General features: G+C 51.1%; 11 protein-coding genes across 11 annotated transcripts; 4 read left to right on the top strand and 7 right to left on the bottom strand.

Moving 5' to 3' along the window:
* Positions 1 to 1382: 1382 nt before the first annotated feature.
* M438DRAFT_54862 (uncharacterized protein) lies at positions 1383 to 3467 on the bottom strand. The gene is made up of 3 exons (XM_029910180.1): positions 3257 to 3467; positions 2761 to 3204; positions 1383 to 2706 (listed from the first exon to the last, which is right to left on the bottom strand). Exons 2-3 carry the CDS (start codon positions 3198 to 3200, stop codon positions 1548 to 1550), a joined length of 1599 nt encoding a protein of 532 aa, XP_029758813.1. The 5' UTR covers positions 3201 to 3204; positions 3257 to 3467; the 3' UTR covers positions 1383 to 1547.
* A 793-nt stretch (positions 3468 to 4260) lies between these two features.
* On the top strand, positions 4261 to 6420 carry M438DRAFT_277425 (uncharacterized protein; the record flags this gene model as incomplete). The annotated part of the gene is made up of 1 exon (XM_029900929.1): positions 4261 to 6420. One exon carries the CDS (start codon positions 4261 to 4263, stop codon positions 6418 to 6420), a length of 2160 nt encoding a protein of 719 aa, XP_029758812.1.
* A 951-nt stretch (positions 6421 to 7371) lies between these two features.
* On the bottom strand, positions 7372 to 8259 carry M438DRAFT_277849 (zf-CHY-domain-containing protein; the record flags this gene model as incomplete). The annotated part of the gene is made up of 1 exon (XM_029900955.1): positions 7372 to 8259. A coding segment is annotated over one exon (888 nt), but the record flags the coding sequence as incomplete, so codon positions are not given.
* A 1053-nt stretch (positions 8260 to 9312) lies between these two features.
* On the bottom strand, positions 9313 to 10300 carry M438DRAFT_347361 (kinase-like protein). The gene has a single exon (XM_029905884.1). The coding sequence runs from the start codon at positions 10246 to 10248 to the stop codon at positions 9496 to 9498; it is 753 nt and encodes a 250-aa protein (XP_029758810.1). The 5' UTR covers positions 10249 to 10300; the 3' UTR covers positions 9313 to 9495.
* A 1016-nt stretch (positions 10301 to 11316) lies between these two features.
* On the top strand, positions 11317 to 12231 carry M438DRAFT_337135 (uncharacterized protein; the record flags this gene model as incomplete). The annotated part of the gene is made up of 1 exon (XM_029903960.1): positions 11317 to 12231. One exon carries the CDS (start codon positions 11317 to 11319, stop codon positions 12229 to 12231), a length of 915 nt encoding a protein of 304 aa, XP_029758809.1.
* A 103-nt stretch (positions 12232 to 12334) lies between these two features.
* M438DRAFT_54823 (amidase signature enzyme) lies at positions 12335 to 14798 on the bottom strand. The gene has a single exon (XM_029910179.1). It carries the CDS (start codon positions 14394 to 14396, stop codon positions 12438 to 12440), a length of 1959 nt encoding a protein of 652 aa, XP_029758808.1. The 5' UTR covers positions 14397 to 14798; the 3' UTR covers positions 12335 to 12437.
* M438DRAFT_54809 (uncharacterized protein) lies at positions 14798 to 16372 on the bottom strand. The gene is made up of 2 exons (XM_029910178.1): positions 16140 to 16372; positions 14798 to 16014 (listed from the first exon to the last, which is right to left on the bottom strand). Exons 1-2 carry the CDS (start codon positions 16150 to 16152, stop codon positions 15200 to 15202), a joined length of 828 nt encoding a protein of 275 aa, XP_029758807.1. The 5' UTR covers positions 16153 to 16372; the 3' UTR covers positions 14798 to 15199.
* A 16-nt stretch (positions 16373 to 16388) lies between these two features.
* Positions 16389 to 17421, top strand: M438DRAFT_398613 (hemerythrin HHE cation binding domain protein). The gene is made up of 3 exons (XM_029909370.1): positions 16389 to 16772; positions 16825 to 16873; positions 16941 to 17421. Exons 1-3 carry the CDS (start codon positions 16495 to 16497, stop codon positions 17268 to 17270), a joined length of 657 nt encoding a protein of 218 aa, XP_029758806.1. The 5' UTR covers positions 16389 to 16494; the 3' UTR covers positions 17271 to 17421.
* A 121-nt stretch (positions 17422 to 17542) lies between these two features.
* Positions 17543 to 20091, bottom strand: M438DRAFT_347358 (YjeF N-terminal domain-like protein). The gene has a single exon (XM_029905883.1). It carries the CDS (start codon positions 20056 to 20058, stop codon positions 17809 to 17811), a length of 2250 nt encoding a protein of 749 aa, XP_029758805.1. The 5' UTR covers positions 20059 to 20091; the 3' UTR covers positions 17543 to 17808.
* A 169-nt stretch (positions 20092 to 20260) lies between these two features.
* On the bottom strand, positions 20261 to 21307 carry M438DRAFT_337131 (sure-like protein; the record flags this gene model as incomplete). Its single annotated transcript, XM_029903959.1, has 3 exons — positions 20261 to 21040; positions 21096 to 21248; positions 21296 to 21307. The coding sequence occupies 3 exons, from the start codon at positions 21305 to 21307 to the stop codon at positions 20261 to 20263; spliced, it is 945 nt and encodes a 314-aa protein (XP_029758804.1).
* Positions 21308 to 21503: 196 nt separating this feature from the next.
* Positions 21504 to 22430, top strand: M438DRAFT_357149 (uncharacterized protein; the record flags this gene model as incomplete). The annotated part of the gene is made up of 1 exon (XM_029907150.1): positions 21504 to 22430. The coding sequence occupies one exon, from the start codon at positions 21504 to 21506 to the stop codon at positions 22428 to 22430; it is 927 nt and encodes a 308-aa protein (XP_029758803.1).
* Positions 22431 to 22452: the final 22 nt, after the last annotated feature.

Here is a 22452-nt window from a genome sequence, read left to right as displayed (position 1 = left end):
CGGGGGATGTTGTTTCCAACCCCAGATTGGACTTGTTGGAGCGAGGGGTGATGAACCTGACGGTTGAACGTTGGCTTGCCGAAACTTGCTCCTTTGCTTGAAGACGGCAATCTCGTCCGACCGCTACTTCCAGCGCTCGAGCAATTCTTTCCGAATGCTATGTACGCAAGAGTCGGGGTCGTCCTTTCCTTATTCGGCAGTGGCATCGTCCTCACGCTTTCGTGGTCAATCGCCTTATGATTGCTCAATTCGGCCAGAGTCGACGCGCTGTTGTCAATCCCTCGACACGTCGCATGATCGCGCGAGTCGTTTCGTCGGAAGTCATCAAGGACGCGTTAGTTGTCACTCTGCGTGCGATCTCATCTCAGCGCCCTGGTAAGGGCATTATGCCGCAGAGCGACCGTAGATGGGCGCAGGTTGCAAGGTGAATGAAAGGAGGAATTTAAGCCGTCTCGAAATGTAGGAATTCTCGGCTACAAGTCGGGTACCGGATGCTCTGCAAAGCACTTCCTTGCATGGTGTTTCAACAAGTCTTCAGTCAGGAGTGAATCACGTACGGTTATGAGTGAACCACGTAAGGCTGAACGGCAGCTATGAACATCTCCGTCTTGAAATTGGGTCACATGCTTCAATGTGTTGGTACGACATTGCCTGCGGGGATAAAGCAACACAGAATGTTAGATCGTTCGAGCGGACTAAACATTCAAGCATGGAGTGCGTTAGCGACTTTCTGATGCCTCGACTCTACATCAATCGATACATAGTTTCTAGAAGCCAACTGCTACAATCCATGTGATGCTTCGAAGAAAGAAGTGATTCAAGCAGTTTTAGGTGGGTAAGAATATGTAGACAGGGTCTCCCTGCTATCATGAATGACGGTGCTTGCAAAACCGCCAACGCTGAACCGCGGTGCTGCGGCAGGCGTAGAAGCACAGAGCTCGTGCACAACAACATCTCATCACTGAAGGTTGTTGGAGGTAACTCGAGTTCGCGATAAATCCATTACGGGCAGCCTTGTCGAAGTTGCCACTCCCATGTTGCAAAACAGCCTCTAACTTTGGTTACAAAGACCAAGAATCAACAAAGCACCACGACCAACCAAGCCATCAAAGTATGCCAGAACACTATCTAGAGGCACCATGTCAACTTCATGACCAAGAGCAGGACTCGAGCTCTTCAATACTTGTCCACTCCACAGAATTCGAACAAACCACTCATCGTGCTTGGAGTAGAGTTCAAAAATGACCTCTGAGCCCATGCCAGGCCAGACCATCTCTTGGATCTGTAGCAACGCGAGCAAACGAGAAATACTGCCATCATGAGCAACATCATGTCTGTAAATAATGGAACTGTTCACGTGCATGCCAGAACACCTTGAACATCTTGTGGAGAGGACCTTGAGATATTTGAGTATGTATGTAGACAACATAAGCTACCATTATTCGCGCCAGCATTAGCTCTCGAGAGACCTATCGTCTATCTCGTATCCATGCAAAATAGTAAATACCAGTACTTGGTCTCGGTCATGGGGGGCCCTGATATTGGCCTCATTCCTTGCGTGCACGCTTCAGTGCTCTCTCCTCGCGTGAGAGTCTGGATGTCTCTCTCGCAATCTTGGGGTCCGGGGTACTCACGACTGGCTCGTTCTCAGGTTCGACCTTTGGGTATGTGAAGCCGTGGAACTTTTCTCTGTGTCTCCGAATACCTGGACCGTCACCATAGCGGATACCACAGATCTTGCAATGGAACCTGCCTGTGGTGTGTGCCTCCATGTGTCTGTCGAAAAGAACGTCCATGTCCACGTAATTATAAGGGAGGTACGCACCGCACCTATCATCAGTGCAGGTTCGACCTGTCTTGGTCTCATGCGATGCCTTGAAGGCTTGGTGAAGGACCCAGGAATTCTCAGCCAAACAGTGATGTTCCGCATGCTGGTCTGCGTACTTCCAACGGACGAACATGAGTCCACATGCTCTACATGCTAACCAGCCGTTCGCGTGAGAGTTCAGGTGCTTTTGGTAGCGTTCTTGTCCGCCGGTTGAGTATGTGCACCTAGGGTCATCACACTCGAGCACGACTCGGTACTCATGCCAGTTGAGGTGCTGCGTGAGTGCCGCGGCAATCTCGAAGCCATTGTCACCGGATCTTGGGCAGTCCTGGTGGGTACATGGGTGTAGGACCTCATTGCTTATGTGAATCCCGATATGGCGAGCGAGGTCCTTGGCTAGCGCGAAACCCTGGCCAGGCTGGGCTTTGTTGCAGTCTGGATCGTAATCGCACAGGTAGAGGTCGTGTTCCCTGTTATCGGCCAAACGTCTTGTTCGACTCAGGACCACTCTCTCGAGCTTCTCTTCCTCGGTGATTCCTGATGGATTGCACCAGATATCTGTGAGTGCCGAGTGGGTATCGATGCCTCTCCATTGTGCCTGGAAATTGGGACTTTCCCAAGGCCAGAATCGTAGAAGAGAGAAGTTGGGATCCCTTGACGGAGAGAAGTTGGAAATCCTTGGCTGATCGCCACACGAACCCAGAGCCGAGGCCAACATAGCTTCCAGTTGATAGTACCTGGCGGCCAGGTACTCGTCATGAACAGTCAAACGCCAGAACGGGTCGCCGATTGCGAGTATCGACCAATGCAACTCGTATTTGGCTCCATCTGATTTGCAAGCTTGGATCCACTTGTGAAAGCCGCTACCAGTATCTGCACTGTAGGTGCGTTAGAACATGGCATGATACACAAAACTCGGTCTGGGAACTTACTAATACTTGGAGTCATTGTCGTTGAGGTGGTTTGCCTTCCTGGCCTTGAGTCCTCCCTTGTGTCTCCACGCACATCCGATCTTGATGATAACATCCACAATGTTGCCATCCTTGTCGTATCTGATACCGATACACATGTAGATACCTGGCCACACGGTGTCGAACCACTTGAGGGTCAACAGTTGTTCGAGGCTGGGTACTTCCTTGAACGCAAGAAGCTCAATGGTGGCCGACATGAGGGTTCTCATGGCGAAGTTCTCGTCACGTTCCAGGTCCCACGAGTTGTCGACTTGCATCGAGATTCTGTATTTGCGGGACATGTTACACTCTTTCTTGGGATCGTGCATGCGTTCCAGAGTACGACGCCATGAGAGGCGGGTCCTTCCCTTGCGACGTGTGTACTGTTCCCACTTGTCGGGGTCTTGGACATAGCGATCCATGAGCCTGTGTTCTGTTAGCAACATTCGAGGTATGTCAATGAGAGCTGGACGATTACCGATGGATGAATCAAGTGCGGGTGCAGTGGAACCCACAAGACAGCCTGGCGTAGGTGCGGTGGAACTGGTAGAGCGGCCTGGTGTAGGTGCAATGGAACCAACAGGACAGCCTGGCGTAGGTGCAATGGAACCAACGGGACAGCCTGGCGTAGGTGCAATGGAACTGATGAAGGTGTGGTGAGAAGAGGAAGTGGTTGACGCCAAAGGATGTTCGAGCAGACTGGGGAGCTGAAGTGCAGCGTTCCTTCTCTTCTCATGAAGTGTGATGTCACACACGCTGCTTCCGAGAAGAAGGATGTAAGAGAAGGAGCAAGAGGTTGCAACTTCCATTCTCGTGAAGCATGTCATCACATGGTGAGTTGAGGCATGGATGGCAACTCGATGACCTACATTTTATCACTGATGGCTGCTAAGCATCCATGAAGACTTAATCCTCGGCAGGTGCAACCTCGATATCAGTCTTGAAGCTCTTGCATGTATTCACAAGATGCAGATTTTCAAGGTAGCATGAAGACGATTGATCGAATGCGGTGGTGGTGCAAGAAAAGAAGGTGGAGAATCTCGACGCCTCATCAAAGTTCCCTCGGCGACTGTCCAGTGTCCACAGCAGCAGCCAAGACACTGAAGGAGCACCATGGCGGTCGCTAAACAACATGTCAACACGACCATGCCGAATTACTCGTGCCGCACATCGAACAACTCCTACTAACTCTTTGTCTTCGTAACTTTCGTCTATACACATCAACCTGGGCAGGAAACTCGTCGCAGTCCAAACACTCCAGATCAACCATCTTGACATTCGACAAGGTCTGTGCGTCTGTTTAAGTACCTCCGGATTGTATTATCGTACCCACCTCGTATGGCCTAAACGATGCCTTTTCGCATACCGAAGCGCAAAGACAAAGGCGCAGGATACACTGCCCTTGATGGAAGGTGGGTCGATGGCGACAAGGAGCGACTATCCGACGACGATGACGCCTCAGAATCCGGCAATGCGACTCCCATGTTGCGACGAGCCTCTGGTGCCCGCGAAGCCACCTCGTACCCACTACCGCGCCGTCGCTTCACACGATACTTTACCTTGATCATTGTCTTGATACTGGTCGGACTTGGTCTCACACTGGCTCGATTGAGCGCTCTATCCGAAGCTTCATTACGATCCGGCCTCTCAAAACCTCCTCCACCACCGCCCACCTGGGAGAGCTTCCCCTTCCTCAAGCGCTACCATGGTGGCATCCGAACACTAGTTTCTCGCGCCGAGAACAAGCCTGAATTTCCTGATCCCGAGAACAACACCCTCGAATCCACTGTTCAGAAAGACCAAGAGAAGCAAACCGCTCCATCGGAAGACAAGGGTTTCCAGAAGAGAGATATACCACAAGGTCAGAGATTCAATCCCGTAAAGCAGGACGGTATCATCGAGTGCTTCCTAAACGAGGAGAAGAAGAGCAACGTTCCACAACTTTTGGCATATTCAGGCGTACCGAAGGGCTTCCCTGACCCTGTTATGGGCTCATACGACATCTTCGGACTCAACGGCGACGTATGTTTCGATCGTTTCGGCAGACTTGGTCCCTACGGTCTAGGATACAGCAAGAGATGGGGTGGTAGCGGTGCTGGTATGGACGGTGAGCGCGAAGGTGCTGACCAGGTCTGGGGCGGCAAGACCGAGATTGACTATCGCGAAGTCAACTGGGCCCAAGCTCAACAGAAGTGCGCTCAGAAGAATAAGAATCGTTTCAAGCCTCTACTCAAGGGTCGCAACCATTTCTTTACTGATATGCCGGTCGGAGGTCCGGAGGACAAGCCTAAGAGGGAGGAGAAGCAAGAGAAGAAGCTGCTAGCCAGACAGGCTGTGGTTATCAGAACCTGGCAAGACTTCCAGTATGACGATGAAGACATGTTCTATCTGCGCGCTTTGGTCAACGAACTATCCTTGCAGTCTGGCGGCGAATACAATGTCCACTTCTTGGTTCATGTGAAGGACAACGATCTGCCCATCTGGAGCGATGACTTTACCTACCAGCGCGTCTTGAATGACTCGCTACCTCTGGAGTTCAGGGGTATGGGTACACTTTGGTCAGAGAGACAGATGAGCCTGATCTACGGAGGCATTGCAGAAACAAACTACCGCGGCCTGCCCATCCACGGCGCATACAGATCAACGAACATGCCCCTATCCTACTTCGCACACATGCACCCCGAGTACGACTTCTTCTGGCACTGGGAAATGGACATTCGCTACACCGGCCACTTCTACCACCTGTTCGACAAGGTCGGCAAATGGGCTGACCAACAACCGCGAAAGGGCCTATGGGAGCGCAACGGCAGATTCTACATCCCTTCCGAGCATGGTTCCTGGGATGATTTCAAGCACATGGTGCGCGTGCAAACCGAACACGGCACAGCCCACAAATCAGGCATGTACGAGAAGATTTCAGGCAACGACAACACTCAAGTCCGCTCGCAACCGCCAATCTGGGGCCCTCAACCCCCAACCGGCGAAGGCGACAGGATCGAAACCGAAAACGACCCTCAACCACCTACCACACCAGACAAAGACAACTACTCCTGGGGCGTGGGCGAACAAGCCGACTTCATAACCTTCAACCCCCTCTTCGATCCTCACGCCACTAATTGGATCCTCGCGGAGGATGTCACTGGCTACAACACCTCTGCTGGTTTCCCTCCTCGACGTACTGCCATCATCACTGCCTCCCGCCTCTCTCATCGTCTACTAGAAACCATGCACAGAGAAACCGCTCTGATGCGCCACTCCATGTTTTCAGAAATGTGGCCCGGCTCCTGCGCCCTCCACCACGGACTAAAAGCCGTCTACGCACCCCATCCCGTCTACATCGATCGCCGCTGGCCTACCTCCTACCTCGCCGCCGTCTTCAACAATGGCCTCCACGGTGCCTCTGGCGGCGCAAGAACAAGCGTTTTCAGTGATGAACGTCAGCACAATTTCCTAGGCACGAGTTGGTATTATCATGCTGGCTTCCCAGGCAATCTTTGGAAGAGGTGGTTGGGGTATAAAGTTGATGGGGATGGAGGTGAGATGGAGGAGGTGGAAGGGGAGGGAAGGATGTGTTTGCCTGGTATGCTTTTGCATCCGGTCAAACATGTTGATTTGATATATGAGCATAGGGAGGGTGAGTGAGATGATGCGATGGTACCGTAAAGCCTCAAACAGACGAGGAGGCTACTTTGCACAAAACTGCTGGGCCATGGGTAAATATTGTAATCCATGGAAAATAATTGATGCGCCAATTGCTTGCGAATACGAAGATGAGTGAGATCGAAGTTCATAACAAACCACAAGCGCTATGCATTTTCCTTTGACCTGCAGTAAATATGCCTTTTCCTTTCTTTCGAGTATCCTAGCTCAAACTCACATATGCCCCGGTAATCTCAAATCATCCTCTTCCACATGGAAAGCATCTCTGTCTCCTCCGAAATCACTTCCCACGCCGTCGTCATCTTCATCATCACTATCCTCATCGTCCTCGTCATCTTCACTCTCCTCTTCATCTTCATCTTCTCCATCCCCGTCTTCTTCCTCTTCCTCATCCGATTCTGAAACATCGCCAAAGAAGACCCCGGCGTTCCCTTCACCCCAGAAACTACTTTCTCTGGACTCTGCGGTTTGCGGTCGTCGTTGTTCGTCTTTTGGTGTAGAAGAGGTATCGTCAAGTGTATGTCCAGAAGCAGCAGCACTGCCACTGACATCCAGTCCTTCCAGATAATATCTCATAGGCGACAGACTCCTGCTAAACCTCTGCAAGATATCGTATGGTAAGTTTCTAAACGCGTCGCCGGCGGAAAGCGCACGTTCGGTATTTCGCAGTGATTCTTCATACTCGGCTTGGAGGAAATAACTTCGGCCGGTGGGGGAGTGGGGTGCGAATGTGGCGTGCTGTTGCACGGGGAGATGTTGTTGGGTAGGGATGGGGATTTGAGCTGGTGAGGAGGGGCGGCCGTATGCGCTATCTGCTCTTTCGTCGTCGCCGGTGACCACAGCTGGTAGTGCGTTGACACCTGCGAATTCATGACGGCGGACGATTGGCCTGGCGCCGGGGGTTTCGGACCCGAGGGGTGCGGTTTGCGATGTATTGTAGCCGTCGCAATGGGGGCATTTCAGACCCAGCCAGTGGAAATTGGACCAGCCTCTTCCTCCACAGTCATTACAGCCGACAAAGACTTTTCGCGGTATGCGTCGATGAGTGGGGTTCACTTTTGCAGCAGCCGAGTCTTCGAATTCGTCTTCGGGCATGGGTTGTAGACGTATTTCATCGTCGAGTTTGCGCCATTGTAGTTCCATGTTTACGGCGGATTTATTGCAGACTGGACAGCGGTAGGTTACGTGCATCAGGTCTTTGTAGCAGGATCCGTGCATGTAGTGACCACATGCTAGACTCACTACGGGCAGGGAGGAGGAAAAGAGGTAATCCAGGCATAGAGGACAATCGCAATCTGTTGCTCGTTCTACGCATGGATGTGTGCTGCTGGTGGATATTGATATGCAGACGTTGCAGCGTTTGCAATGTACGTAATCTTTGCCCAAGCCCTCGCCCCGACGACAGATACCGCAGTCGTCGCAGTGGTAGATGCTTTTTGTGCTGTCGTTGTCCCAGAGCTTGCATTTTGAACAGTAGTAATAGGCAGAATCTACACCGCAGTTTGTGCATGTGGGACCGGCAGGTTGTGGTGTTTTGCAGAGCATACAAAGCATGTTGCGTGTCATTTTACGGTTGAGCCCGTGAGGAAATGGTAGATGTGGTGAAGCGTCGTGGCAGTGTCGACATGGGTGCCATTGGTTGCAGTCGAAACATTGCACCTTGACATTTCTGCTGTAATGTGCGCAGCCGAGCCCAGTCCCTTCGTCATTGATGTGGTCGGAACAGTAGCTGGGTTCGAGGTCTTGTGGTGTAATGTTGTAGGGGTTGTCATTGGATCGGACAGGGTGACAAAGCGGGCCTTGGGCAAATAGATCTGGCATGTCGTGGTCGGGGTGGTTCATGGTGATGTAGTCCTTGGTCATGAGCAGGTGCATTGCTCGTGCCTTCTCTTCAGTCGAGGCAGCCAGATTCCGGATCTCATGCATCTTCAGTCGTAGTGAGCGCATGCCGTCGTCCTCGGGTAGCGATGTGCCGGGCGTCGGCGATGTTGCTCTTCTGTCGACATCCAGTCCTAGGAATTGACTTGTGTTCATGTTGACGGCCATGTTGAGAGTAGTCCTCCTCTTGCTCTTGTCCTTGTCCTTGTGTATATGTACGTCTCGAGTCACTCCGTGTTTGAGGCAGGCTACGATGGTTTCAGCCCTGAATCCGCGAGCGTTGGGCTGAGTAAAGCCAAAGTCCCAAAGTGATGTGAAGGAGCCTTCCTCTGTTTTTGATGCTGTAAATGTATTTGTATACTCCCCTCTATAAAGCATCAAAAATCTGTATGTCACACGACAGGGAAAGAGCAGGCACCGAGGCTATGGAAAGACTTTCAGGTCGGGCGGCCATTGGTCGCTGTCATACGATTTCCCGCGCCATTCCATCATCATTCCCACGTGAAAGCTTGCATGTGACGCGCCAAGACTTCGAAGCACTGCATGATAAAACACCTCCTGAACTCCCTGCCCTCCTTGCACTTGGTGACTTCGCCTCAATTGCCCGTATACGCACGTATTTCACATGCTTAGCATCAACGCTTTGACAGCTGCCCTCGATCTTTGTCAGGGCAGCCGAGTCTGTAGCCTTCTTGCATCGCAAGACTTACTTCTTTGGACGTGAAACTTAATCTCGCGATCTTCGTAACCTGGATGCCATCATGCCACGAGCATCAATTAGGTACTGTCAAACTGGCGTCCACCGCTCCTTCCTACCTTTCAACGCTTGCTCTCGCAACAACATCTTCCCGAGCATTCCTGCCAGCAGTCACACCATAATATCTATCCACCGTCCTTCAAGTCACTCCAACGGCTGCTGTCAGGATGCCATCGTCCAATAACTCACACATACTTATTGCTACCATCTGGGGAAACGAGCACGTACGGCCACAGTCAGCTGAAAACTGGGCATCCCGTCCGCTCTGCCATACATAAGCAGTTGAACGGCAGATTAGTACTACGGTGGGTGACCACGTGGGAATCCCTGCTGCTGTACGTTTTGCGTTTCTTTTTGCTACGGAGATACAGGCTCTGGGCAACATTTTTGCAGCGACCATGGACATCCGATTCAATACGAACTTAGAGACCGCAGCTCTTTTCGCCAGCACTGAGCAGATCCAATGCAGTCTCGTACTCCCCCTTCCAACATCCAAATATCAGAGCGCCCAAGGACAATACGCTCACTTCCGGATAGTTTCCCGCTTCAAACAGCGCGGTAATCTCCTCTTCGTGCTCTTCGTTGAATATGCCAGCAAAAGGCTCCTTGCCGGTGTCAAGTTCATACAGTGTTGAGCCCAGCGCGAAAAGGTCGGAAAGCACAGTGCTGTCCTCCATCGGATCACGAGGCATGAAATGACTGGGATTCTCGAGACGGTCTGACACGATACCTTCCAGACCGAGCCTTTCGTTCGTATCGAAATCAGACCCGTTGAAATCGCAAAGACGAGCATTGTAATCGTCATCCAGAAGCCATTGATCCAATCTGATATCTGAATGCCGGATGCCGTTTCGATGAATCTCTGCAACGCCCTCGATCATTTGACGCGCCCATCTGTTGCGTTCGGCTGAAGTGATGTTTGGTTGTTTTGCGATATGGTCTTTCAGATTGCCATGGCGATAATATTTGAGCAAGATGAGCTCTTTCTGTCCACCGATATACAGAGTTTCCGCAATTCGAGGGTGTTTTCCTAGGATAGTATACACGCTGGCTTCAATGCGCATGGCTTTGATGTTGTGTTCGAGGAGAGGAAGCTCGTCGGTTATATCAACTGTCTTCAGCACGGCGTCGGTAACTCGGTAGGTCCTCGCGGAACCCGCCATGAGGAGATTCATGTCGACTGTATCAGCCCTCTGAACACGAAATTGTTGTGTATAACTGACGTCTTTGGATTTGAGTTGCTCATCTGCAACTGTTGGAAGAAAAAGGTTCGAGATGCCCGGCATGCAGGGTACACGTGACAACAACAAACAATGATCCCAAACGTCTGGGACAAGACTGGATCTGTTGAACCCTGCAGCTCACTACGTCGCACCAACCGTGAGTGTTAGGTAAAGGATACCATCGAAAGGGTAAGACTGAAAGTAGCTGTCACAAAACTTTGAGCTGATATTAAGGCCACATGGTAAGCAACAGTCGATAGCGAAGTCGTGTTCCACCGAAACAAGGCCAATCTGGAGAACCTATATGCCACTATATCCTGGAACACTCTATCTGCTCGCCCAACGAGAACATGTTTTGCCTCGGTAGACGCTGTACACTCGCTGCTCTCCAGCGTCCAGCGCCTGCTTTTGACAAGTATCAAGATGCACGAAGGTTACCGAATTTGAGCGGGTCTCCACTGATACCTCGATGTTCTCATGCTCTCACTGGACCTTTGTACCTCTTCAAACTCCATTCCGAATTTGTACAGAGATTTAAAGAGCCCTGCGGGGTGGAGGGAATACCCCCTTTTCTCAAAAGTCCTTCGACTGAAACCTCCAGAATCATACGTGAGGTTCAGTACGACCATCGAGGCGCAAATATGATATTTTATCCTTGTTGTTTGATGTTATGTCATCATAAAACCTGAACAACATCTCCGCCATAAGTTCGGCTCCCTTTCTCGAGCAGCGGACCGCGAAGATTTTGGCCGTCATGATAATTCTCACCGGTCTTGGATCGATTGAAGCTGAAATTTGCGCTTTCACGCTTTTATTGTCGCTCGACTCCTCCGAGGCCATGCCACAAGAGTCATACTGAAGAGTCTATTAGTCTGAACCTCTGAAAATTTCTGGAGTACCTCTTCATGTTTTTCTTGATTCTGCATACACGCACCCACGAATTTCACCGACAGAACGAATAACAAATCGTGCCTACATATCGCTTTAACCGCTGAGTACTACGTACGGCTGAAGCACGACATGTCTATCGACAGATCTTTGCCCATGGGCGGTTATTGGCTTCGAGCACTTCCTAAAGCTCCTGACAAGGTCGAAGAATGCGCCATCATGCTCCAGTCAGCCACAATGGAGATCCAACCTCGCGCTTTTGTAGACGACATCATAGATTCTTACTGGGGGTACTGTCTGATGGGCCAGCTTGAAGACCCTGATCGAAAACTCCTCCGGTTCTACGAGGCTGGGGAAAAGCCCGATTGGCTGGATGGAGATGTTGACGAGAACCCCGACTACCACTACGAGACGGGCTACAGCGAGCAAGGGCTTGACAGACCAGATGATCCACTGCAAGACAACACACGTCTGTTGGGCGATGAGCGCCTCAGCTACGGCCTGTCGCTCAAAGCCCAGAAAAGGGCGGAGCTGAGAGAAAAGCGTCTGCATGAACTCCATCTCAAGGCAAGGGCTCAGCCCGATAACTATCTGGATAACGACCACCCCCGCAACAAGAATCGAAGGCACTTCACCTGGGACCTTGAGAGAGACGGTCCTGTAACATGTCCTACCGATTTGGATCCGACTTGGACTCCAACTAAGCGTAAGGAGGGTCTCGATCGACGTGAAGCCGAAATACAACAGCTGTTAAGGGAATGGGCAGAAGTGGAAGCGGCCATGGCAGCCGGGACGAGACCGGTGTGTCCGGAGGCAATGCTAGGGCAACCAGGGCCATGGGACGATTGGGACTCTGCTGGATCCACCTTGACCACCGCTGACAACACCGAGACCACTAAGACCACTAGAGACGCTTCCACCCAAACATCGGTTTTCGGCCAAGAACAAGCCGCGCCATCAGATTTGCATGCCGCAACCACACCGGCATTATCGGAGCAGCTTGTATTCAGACCAAAGTCACCACTCGTCGGCAAGCCCATGATCTGACAAGAGATAATACAGTCAACACCAAAGCCTCCGTTGTGGGAGCAAAGATTTTCAGAGGCTAATTACGGCCATGGCCATCTGCCGTAAGCCAATTGCTCGGAAAGATGGAATCCAATTCTAGTGCTTAATAGGACTCTATCTCTTTATCGTACTAGAATGGCCCAAGCTACAATAGTTGTCTTACGTGCATTGAGCCTCAATCAATCTCAAGACCATAGGCGTGATCCAGTATTGACCGCCTTGAGCACTCCACTAGCCTGGAGATCACGCACCAAACCAGCAAGCATATGATCACATCCTCTAGCCGCCTGCAACGCCACCGAAACAGGCAAATACTCCGTCTTCCCACTAATAGTACTGTTGTAAGGTGATTCACCCACCGGAACAATGACCTCGCCAGCACCCGCATAGCCAGCAATAGCCCAATAATCAAAACCAAGTGGAGGGCTGTTGGTCGAGATGAAGTATCTGTTTCTGTAAGAAGGCACTCCAATGTCCCAGATGTATGCGAAGATAGACTCAGAGCAAGTCGTGTTGTCGGGTGCGCCGAAGCCAGAAGTTTGCCACCAGTCACGAAACATGGTCATGTTGTGCAGAGCTGCACCGTAACTGCTGTTGGAGTTCGTCTCCTGACCCCACTGCCATCTCGCCAATGGATTGGGATTGATGAAGGGAGTACGACCGTCGTGAGCAGCAGCGTAATCCGCGAACAGCGGCTTGCCTACTAGGTTCCATTGGTCGACAGTCGTAAGAACGGCATAAGTGGTGTTGAAAAGCTCGTTGATATCTGCGGTCGTGTTGCTAGGGCGAGTCTCGGCCCATTGTTGAGTCACATTGACTATAGTGCGATTGGTTCCGAGGAAGCTCTCCAAACCATGCAAGAAGTTTTCAATGGCCGTAGAGGCTTCAGAAGATAGTGACGAAGGGGAGAAGTACCCCGAACCTTGCGGCACCCATTCGAGCCTCTTTGGGTAGTCCCGGTAATCCGCGTTGGTGTTCGTGTACCAATGTTGAACGACGCGGGCATAGATATCGGCATCCCTAGCAAATGCACCGGCAGTGTCGAGAGCATTAGAAAGGGGTACAACGTGATCCATCGAGATGGCTCCGGTAGATGGCCGATTGCCGTAGACTCCCTGAGAGCCTGCAGGACCACGCATAGAGCCGCCAGTGTCGCTGCCGACCGAAAAGTCGAGCCAGTCATACGAAGCGATACCGGCACCGGGCCCGGTCGACGAACCACTAGGGTCTTGATAACCATCACCTCGAGGGTTAAATGGACAGTGCAGATCAACCCAATCTGCTGTAGGAGATCCTGCATTTGCAAATTGTACGGTTCCCATTTTGCCAACGAGGACAGCTCCTTGATCCAGCAACTGCTGTACTGAGGGGGCTGTGGTATTCTGCGGTCCGTAGGTATAGAAGTATGATCGGCTGCCGGCACTAGTTCGCAGGCCTTTAACATGATAGATATCCTTAAGACCAAATCGCAATCCAGCCAGTGGCTGATCGTCAGTAACGGTGTAGTACAGTCTCGAAGGTACTGCAATGCTTCTGGCTATGACATCCTCGGTGACGGCAGGTAGTGACATGAAGCCGTTTGCACCATCATCAACGGTCCCTTGAATGAAGGCAAGATTCTCATCGTGATACAGTCGATAAGCCTTGAAGATGTCACCTGTCTTGGCTGAGACGAAGTAAGGACCATGAGGCAAGCACTCAGTCAAAGTGGTCTGTACAACGCCACCGAGTCGAGAAGTGATAGACTTGGCAGTCATCAGAAGGTGGTTGCCGGACTGCTTCAGCAAAGGAGAGCAGCTCGCAAGGTCTACTGAAGAAGTGACATTTCTTTCGTTCTGTAGATATATGGTTCGGAGAAACTCTGGCTGGAAGACATCATCGGATGAGGAGAAGTTGGCGACGTGAGTCCTGAATTGCGTTCCAGCGAAAGTCGACGTGCCCAGGTTGATGACAGTCAAAGGGAAGATGTCAGAGTCTGGGATAACGGCTGCCTGGAAGGAGTCCGTACGCGAGATATCCAGTCTGGAGACGGGTGTTCCGCCGACGTAATAATTGACGTTGTTAAGTGCGACTACCTTGCCACGGTCGACAAGAGCTTGAGAGCCAAAGGCAAACAGGAACAGCAATGCCCCGACACGAAACATGGCGATTTCCTGGGTGCTAAACGGAATGCAGAAAACTGTAGGCAGTCCCCGGTCATTATATATCGTGGGTTCATCCTGTCTCTACCCGCAAGCTTCCAACATCGTCGAGCAGCCGGTATCGGTTCTCTGGATATCTGAGCGAACCCACTGTTTTTATCTTCAAAGTCGGACTCCGACAACGAGAAGCAGTATTGGTATCAGAGCTATGTGTCAAGAGTCCGGGAGAAGACACTAGAAAGTCGAGTGTGATCAGTCATCTCGGCGAGATAGGTCAACCGTGCCTATCTCTCGGGGTCAAGCTCTGTTGTTGGGGTAATGAGCTTCGTGTTTTCGGCCGAAAAAGAAGATCACCAAGAACAGGATTCCGGTACGAGAACAAGACTGCTCGACCACCTTGATTGATGACAAGAGACCTGTCCTCCCCGTGTGCAGAACTTTGTCACGCGCATGCTGTAGAAATGCACCATGTTTCCAAGATTAGTGTAACACTCAACTAAGAGTGTGATTGTCAGCGCTTCCTAGCGAAGGGATGCACTGGTCTGAAAAGCATTGTGCATTGTTACAGCCCGGATGGTCTTGGTTGCGGTCACTAGAGATGGCTAAGAGTGACAAAATTTAGCACATGGGGAGGGTGGTCCTCCCAATTTCGGGCTCGAGTATTGCGCTTCCAGGCGTAATAGTTGTCGAAGGTTAGCTCGATCTTTCTGGAAGTCGTGAGAATGCAACCTTGCTCTGAACGGTACAAGGGAGGTCTGAAGGTCTGATTTTTCAGCACGCCTCTCACTCCATAGTACTTGCTACCTTCATTTGGGCAGATCCAATGGATCAACGCCATCGAGCTGCTTCTTTCGTGCGACTAGATCCTTCAGTGTCCTAACGTCTTCATAACCCTGAGGCATGGACGCTGCCCACCCATTGCTCGTGTAGCATTTGTAACAGAGGTACTCCTCCGTGTTGTGAGTTTTCGGAGGCTTAGAGCGAAACCATAGTCGGGCACCTCTGACCCTTGTGAATTCACAGCTGGTGCAATGATGCTCAACCCGCTGCGGGTAGATAACAGGTATATGAGACTTCCAAGGGAGGTGCTCGCGGATCCACCTATACTTTGTAACCCAACCATAGAATTTTGACCGCTGGCGATTACGTTCAACATATAGCTCGTCCAGTTGCATGTCTCGTAGGCCTTGCATGTGCTTCAAACGATATTCCTCGTCTGTGGCCCTCTTCTTCTTAACCCATTCACTAGAGAACTCCGATCGACGTCTTCGCCATTCGGGGTCTTCTAGTCCTTTTTGTTTGTACCATTGGCGATAGGCGTCTTTAGTCTGGCAATGAATCCGGCCGCAAGAAAACAGGCGTGAAGTATGGTTCTCGAGAACCAGTGATCTGATTGGATCAAACGTGCCGTTTCGAAGAAGGGAAAGCATTGTGTAAAGCGTGTAGTGAAGAAGGTGGAAGATTGCAAGATGCAAGAGAGGTAACACAAGATAATCGATGCGGACGCGCTCCAAAATGTCCCGAATTCTGCCGAGGTTCTTCCTGTGAGCTCCTCCTAAATTTAGACCCTGATTCAAGACAGACACCCACGACTCTAGAACGTCCATAGTTGAGAACGACACTGATTATCGGACTCCATCGTTAGTCTATGGTCAAATGCGGCTTTATGATGGGCAGTGATGTGACAGGTTTATGATATTCGCTATCGCGTGCATGAACGAAAAGAAAATACGTAACAGCAAATACCGAGAGCAGTCATAATGTCGTGAGTGTCATGACTATGCGCTTTCGCAATTCATGCTGGCCCTAGGCGGGATGTGACCAGTATCCTTGGTTTCATTGGCCAGATCAGTGCGCTTCCTCTTGCTGTACCTGGATGCAACTCACGTAGAGATGATTCCAAGTTGACGAAGTATGACCAATTGGCGAAGCCAACAGTAAGCTATAAGACTGGAAGGAACTCGCAAAGCTCTTTCTTGCCAAAAACACATCCACTAGTTCCCTGTTTCCCATTCAACTACCGTTTCTCGGATCTTGTGTCACCTTTCACCCTTCTATCGATCGATTGAGCAAAAGCGATATCGCACTCTCCATCAACGCAATGCAGACCACAAAGATCCTGTCTCGTGCTTCGGCACTGTCTCTCCAGCCCACTGCAATGCCAATTTCTCGCAGTTTCGCTTCTTCCTCAGGCGTCATGCAACGTGTCTCTGAGCTCATCAAGCACGACCATGCCGAACTGAGAATTTACAAGAACAACATCCTCAAAGGCAAGGATGCCGACGAAAAAGTCCGTTGGCAGAACCAATTCATCTGGGAGCTGGCTCGTCACAGTGTCGCCGAAGAGCTGGTCGTCTATCCGGCCATGGAGAAGAACATGTACGGCTATACCCATACACGGCTTAGATGTCTCTACTGACACTTCAAACAGTCCAGGCGGCAAGGATCTAGCCGATAGAGACCGAACCGAGCACCAAAGAGTAAGCCCATAACCACCTTTACCCCTTCCACCAACCCCACCTAACCACCCCCTCCTTCTCTCACTAGGTGAAAGACCTCCTCTACAAATTCCAAAAACTTCGCCCCGCCGATAACGAATTCGAACCCACCCTCCACACCCTCTGGAACGACCTCGAATACCACATCAAAGAAGAAGAAAACAAAGATTTGCCTCTGTTGGAAAAACATACCCCTGAAATCGAGTCTGCGAATTTGTCGACCGATTTTGGGAGAACCAAGGGGTTTGTTCCGAGTAGGAGTCATCCTAATTCGCCTAATACTGGTGGGCCTTTTGAGACGGCGTTTGGACTTATGACGGCGCCTGTTGATAGGTTGGGTGATTTGTTCAGGAGATTCCCCAAAGCTTCGGCGAGATAGGGGTGAGTTGAAGCTGGGTTATGCTGCTTGTTTTTAACCGAGGCGGACTGGTGGGATTACAAAGATACTGTCGCTACTACAAGCTAGTCCAAGCATGATATAGCTACCTATATATACCTCTCCTTTTTCCTATTCGTTTGAGTAAAATTACTTGTTACCCTAAGCGTTCAATCGATGCACTCTCACGTATCACGTACCACGTATCACATATCACAATGGTTCTAAACGGTAGTATGGAATGCAATTTTTGATAAGTGATATAATACAAAAGCTTTTCTTGAGCATGATGGAAAACAGAAAAGACCTTCCTTCCCTCCTTGAGAGCACCAGGGGAATCCGCATAAACGAAACCATTAGCAACCATCGCTTTCCCGCTTTTACTTCTTTGCATGCAACTTTTCTCTTTCTTTACCTTGCCACCTTGGTCGTTCGGACCAGAATTACAAACGCCATTGAACCCAGCAAAACCACCCTTTTATACAAACGCAACCACAAGAGCGATAAAACAAACAATGACAATAGGACTGATAGGGGCCTTTTAGGTTTGTACCTCACCAGACACAAACCTGAAACTGACACTCCAATCAGCTCCGAATTGCACTTTTTCCCTATCACTGAGTACAACATTAACACCGGTGTCTACAGCCGTCAGAACCCAAGCAGAACCTTCACCCTCTCTGATCGCTTCCAACAATCCTAATATCGGTACGCCGAGAGAAAGCACAGCTTCAGGCCTAATAGCAAGTGGCTCTCCATCTACGACACTAGAACTTCCATCCACTGCATCAAAGCCAGAGGGTATGTTGATAGACACAACACCAGCTCTTGAGCGATTCGCCCAATCGATCATTTCGCGGGCTTCGGTGCGGAGATCTTCGTCACGAATGTCGGCGTGACGCTGGCCATCTAGAAGCGCGTCGACGATGATGACGGGAGGGCCTTCGAGTTTCTTGATTTGGCCAGAGGTGCTTCGCCAGCCTTCTATACGTGCTGCTTTTCTGCCCAGCATTTGGAGAGAGTGGATATGTTTGGCGAGTTGGGGATGCCATACGCTGGGGTTGCTGAAATCGAGGACGGAGATGAGGACTTTGAAGCCGCGGGAATAAAGATGGCGTGCGCTGGCGATAGCGCGGGCGCCGGTAACGTGGTTGCCTGCGAGAATTACGACTACGGGTTTTGAGTTCGAGTTGGGGAGGTTGGAAGCGATCTTGGAGTTGCGACGTGATGCGCCTGGTTTTAATGTGGAGGTTATAACGCTTTCTGCGATTCCACGAGCGGCATTTTCAGTGATGGCATCGGCGCTGATGCCGATGTTCGAAATTGCATCGGCTTCGGCTTGTCGTAGGCGGTCGGGGTGGTACAAGGAGCAGGGGTATTTGGACTTTGGTGTCTTGAAGTGAGGACGAGGGGCTGCAGCTGCTTGTTGTGCGAGGCTGAGCTGATCGAGAGAGTGGAGAGGAGATTGGATAGAGGGAGGAGAGCGAGCTCGGTTGGGGTTAGGAGAGGATGCGACGACCGAGGAACCTCTCAATGAACTCATAGATCGATTGAGAGCAGTCGAAGCAAGTGATGTAGCAAGAGGGTGGAGGATGTCTTCGGGCAGACCACTTGTGCTCATGCGCGAGGGGCGCTTGTTCGATGTGCGCGAAGGAGCACGTCTCGAGTTGGGACCGCTGCCAAAGTTGAGTTCCGTGTCTGCGTCGGATGAAGACTCGAGATCGCTCGCGTGATGTTTGGGCTTCAGAGTCGGAGATAGCACATTCTCTGTCGGATGCAGGTTCTTGCCTCCATATGTGCCAGGTCTTGCAAGTCTGTTGTGCGAAACCAGTCTGTCCTCGTCTGCGGTCGTGTCCTCGTTACGGATCTGGTCAAAGACGGTTCTCTTATCGAACTTGGACAGATTGGCTTCGAAGTCAAAGTCGCCCATATCATGAATGTCGGTAGCTTCCTCGGTGGCCCAGCCATTCTGATCTCCGAGTCCATTCAGGGTGCGCTTCGACTTCTTCTTGGTCTTCGAGGATGCAGAGGCAGCTGATGTGGGTTCCTTGAGCAGGGGAGTCGATCGCCAACCCTTCTTGTTGGTACTGGGAGTGACAGTCATGTCGTTTCCGTTACGCGACACATTGGGAGAGAGGGTTTCCTTGACTGTCTGTGCTTCGGTGGCAGCAGCCAGGGGGATCTGTGTTGGTCTCGGACCTCTTCTTCCGCGTCTCGTCTTTTTGCCCGATTGAGTGGGATTGTCATCGGCGTATTCTTGTTCCTGGAGTGTAGATGGCTCTGCGGCATGGGCGACGAATGGAGAGGTGACGGTGGGCGGGATAGCAGCAGTGGCAGCCGACAGAGCTTTCTTGCTGGGTGTGACAGGCGCGGAAGGTTGCTGCGGAAGAGGTGGGGGTTGGATACGAGCAGCAGGAGCAGGGGACTTTGAGAAGCTGAGGATGGCTGGGTCGACGAAGGAGGGAGTCTTCTTGGCCAGAGGACTCTCGATGCGCGCCTCGTGAGCAGGGGCAGGAGGAGGGAATTGAGAGGAACCACGGGAGGCAGAGATGTTCGCGGCAGGAGTGTGAGGCTTGGAGCTGGCCTCGAAGTTGGTCTCGACGACGTGCAGGTCCAGAATCAGGTTGGCGGGTACATTATAGGAGGGCACATGGTTGCCAGAATGCGGGAAGAAGACGTGTTCCAGTGCCAGCGTCTGACCAGCAATTACGTGCGCGACTCGGCCTATCAAGACGGCGCCGGGAGGTTGCTGCAGGGTGACACTGATGGTCATACCAATGAAGTCGGCCATGATGTCGTGTGTTAATGCGATGATGTGGCAGCCACCAGGGCAATAATTTCACTCGGCCAGACTCCAGAGCCTCGAGTTTCCTTAATTCCTATCGCCGTCACTAGCGCCATTTCCATGCTGCGCGTCATCCTTAAAGTGCTTCCACTTCTGATCAGCCATCCAACAGTGATCATTTGTGATATCTGCTATCTTTCTATCTCATCTAAAACTTGATCTCACCCTTGAATCCTGGGATGTGAGCAAAGTTTGCCTTGAGTGCTGTTACACTTGTTTGACCCTGCTGCACGGCCCAGCCATCGTTACCAGGTCCAGCCTTCTCGACGCTCTCATATACATCCTTGAACTTGGGTGCCCATCTATAGTGTCGAGGTGCCCACTTGTTATCTTCCACCTCGTTCTGTCCCTGCTTGGGTGCCTCGCCCCCTCTGCTTTCTTGCTTCCTCAGCTTGGTCTCTTCTGTGTCTGCATCATCAACACCGTTAGGCGCCTCGTCGAAGCAGGAGCTTGATGACCACTGGTTCTGCAACATCTCCGTCCATACTATGGGCTGCTTCTCTACACCATCCTTGACGGGTACGTTGATCGTATAGACGCGACCAGCATCCCACTGCTCGTTCTTGGCCAGATAGTCAATCACACGCACGCCCTGTCTGCAGCTTTGTGCGACGATCTTGGGATCGTTAATGCGATCGAAGAAGGCGAAAGAGATGGCGATTGCCTTTGCTCCACAGACAGCCGCCTCAAGAGCAGCACCCAGGGTTCCTGAGGATAGGGCAAAGATGGCTGTTGTGTTGCGTCCGTAGTTTGGTCCTGACACGACCAGATCGATCGGGTTTCTGTCTTTGAAGCAATGCGCCAATCCAAGCTGGGAGCAAGTCGCTGGAGTAGAGTTGACCAATACCCACGGTTTCCCTTGCTTTGCCTCTTGTGATTTGGGAGAACCGTGCTCTTCAGTCTCGGGCCAGTAGTATGTTGCTTGGACCTTTGTTGTGTCAGTGTTTTGTTTTGAAGAGGGGCAGTAGTGTGGATCTCCTGACGTCTTTTCCAATTATGTGAGCCTTGCCAATCCAGGAGCGCTGCTCGCTGGGCAAAATGACCGAGACTTCGTGTCCAGCTTCTTCCAGAGTGCGTACGAAGGCGAGGATGTAGGGCGAGGACTCGTTCGACGGCGGGCCGTCATCATTGGTCACCTGCAAATAGTTAGCCTTTGCTGGTAGGTTCGCCTTCAGAAGCATACTAGAATATGCATCTTGAGAAACTTGGTAAAAATGGTATGCTCAAAAGTTATTGGGACATCGATTGTTGACAAGAGAGTAGTGTACCTAGCGCCAAGAACATCCCACTTTCGTCATCGCTTTTGGAGCCGGCTTCACCTTTCAATCACGACATCTCCTGAGACGTCCTTCAAGAATTTTGATGTTCGATGGAGGAACATCTCAAGCATCATGCCATCCAAGAAGAAAGATATGCCATATTCGTGGGAGATGGTCGTTGAGGCCAACCGCCACGGCACGGTCGGGGACGTCGACCTCGCACTACTCTCTGCCTTTGAGGAGTCAGAGAAAGCATACGAAATTTGTGTGGATTCTGCTCGTGTGAATGCGACACTGAATAACAAAGTCGATCGACTAGAATACCTGCTGGACGAGGGTCACATCGACATGAACAAAATAGGTCCAGCATCAGTCGCTTCGTCGTTTGGCGATTCGTCTCCGAAGGATCTTGCCGCGATGCTCGTCTCCCGTGGTTGGGACATCAATCAGATCCAACCGACAAGAGGCACATATCATTCACCGGCGTCGAATGAATTCAACAAGAAATTGATTCAACTTGTCTGTAGAGACGAGGAAATGGTTCGTTGGTGTCTGGATAAAGGAGCCACCATCGAAGAGTCAGATGAGACCTTACTTGCAGATGTTGCCTCGTTCGGAAGCATCGATACATGCAGAATTCTACTGGAACATGGTGCACCGATCAGCGAGTCAACTCTCCACAATGCTGCGTGGCGTGGTAGACCCGAGATGGTCACTTATCTCGTCGGCGAGGTTGGATTAGACGTCAACAAGGTATACCAAGGCCGCCACGAGCCAATGCTCCAACATCGAACACCGCTATGCTCTGCAGTAATTTCTCCATTCCTCAATGGACCAGGAGAAGTTGTCAAGATCTTACTTGAACGAGGGGCCGATCCGTGTCTCGAGAGTAATAATGCTTTCGATGAAGCAAAGAGTCGTCTGATAATCGACATACTGAATGAATGGAAGCACCGAGATGAGAAGACCCAGGAAGAACCCAAGGCTAAAAGACGAAAACAAGCAAACAGAACGTTTCTGGTGGCCCAAGGAAAAAGAGTTGAAAACACACTCTTGTGACATGATCAGTCATGTGAGGATG

This window comes from Aureobasidium pullulans (assembly GCF_000721785.1).
Source record: "Aureobasidium pullulans EXF-150 unplaced genomic scaffold scaffold_14, whole genome shotgun sequence".
NCBI lineage: Eukaryota > Fungi > Ascomycota > Dothideomycetes > Dothideales > Saccotheciaceae > Aureobasidium > Aureobasidium pullulans.
This window is presented reverse-complemented; position numbering and strand designations above follow the sequence as displayed.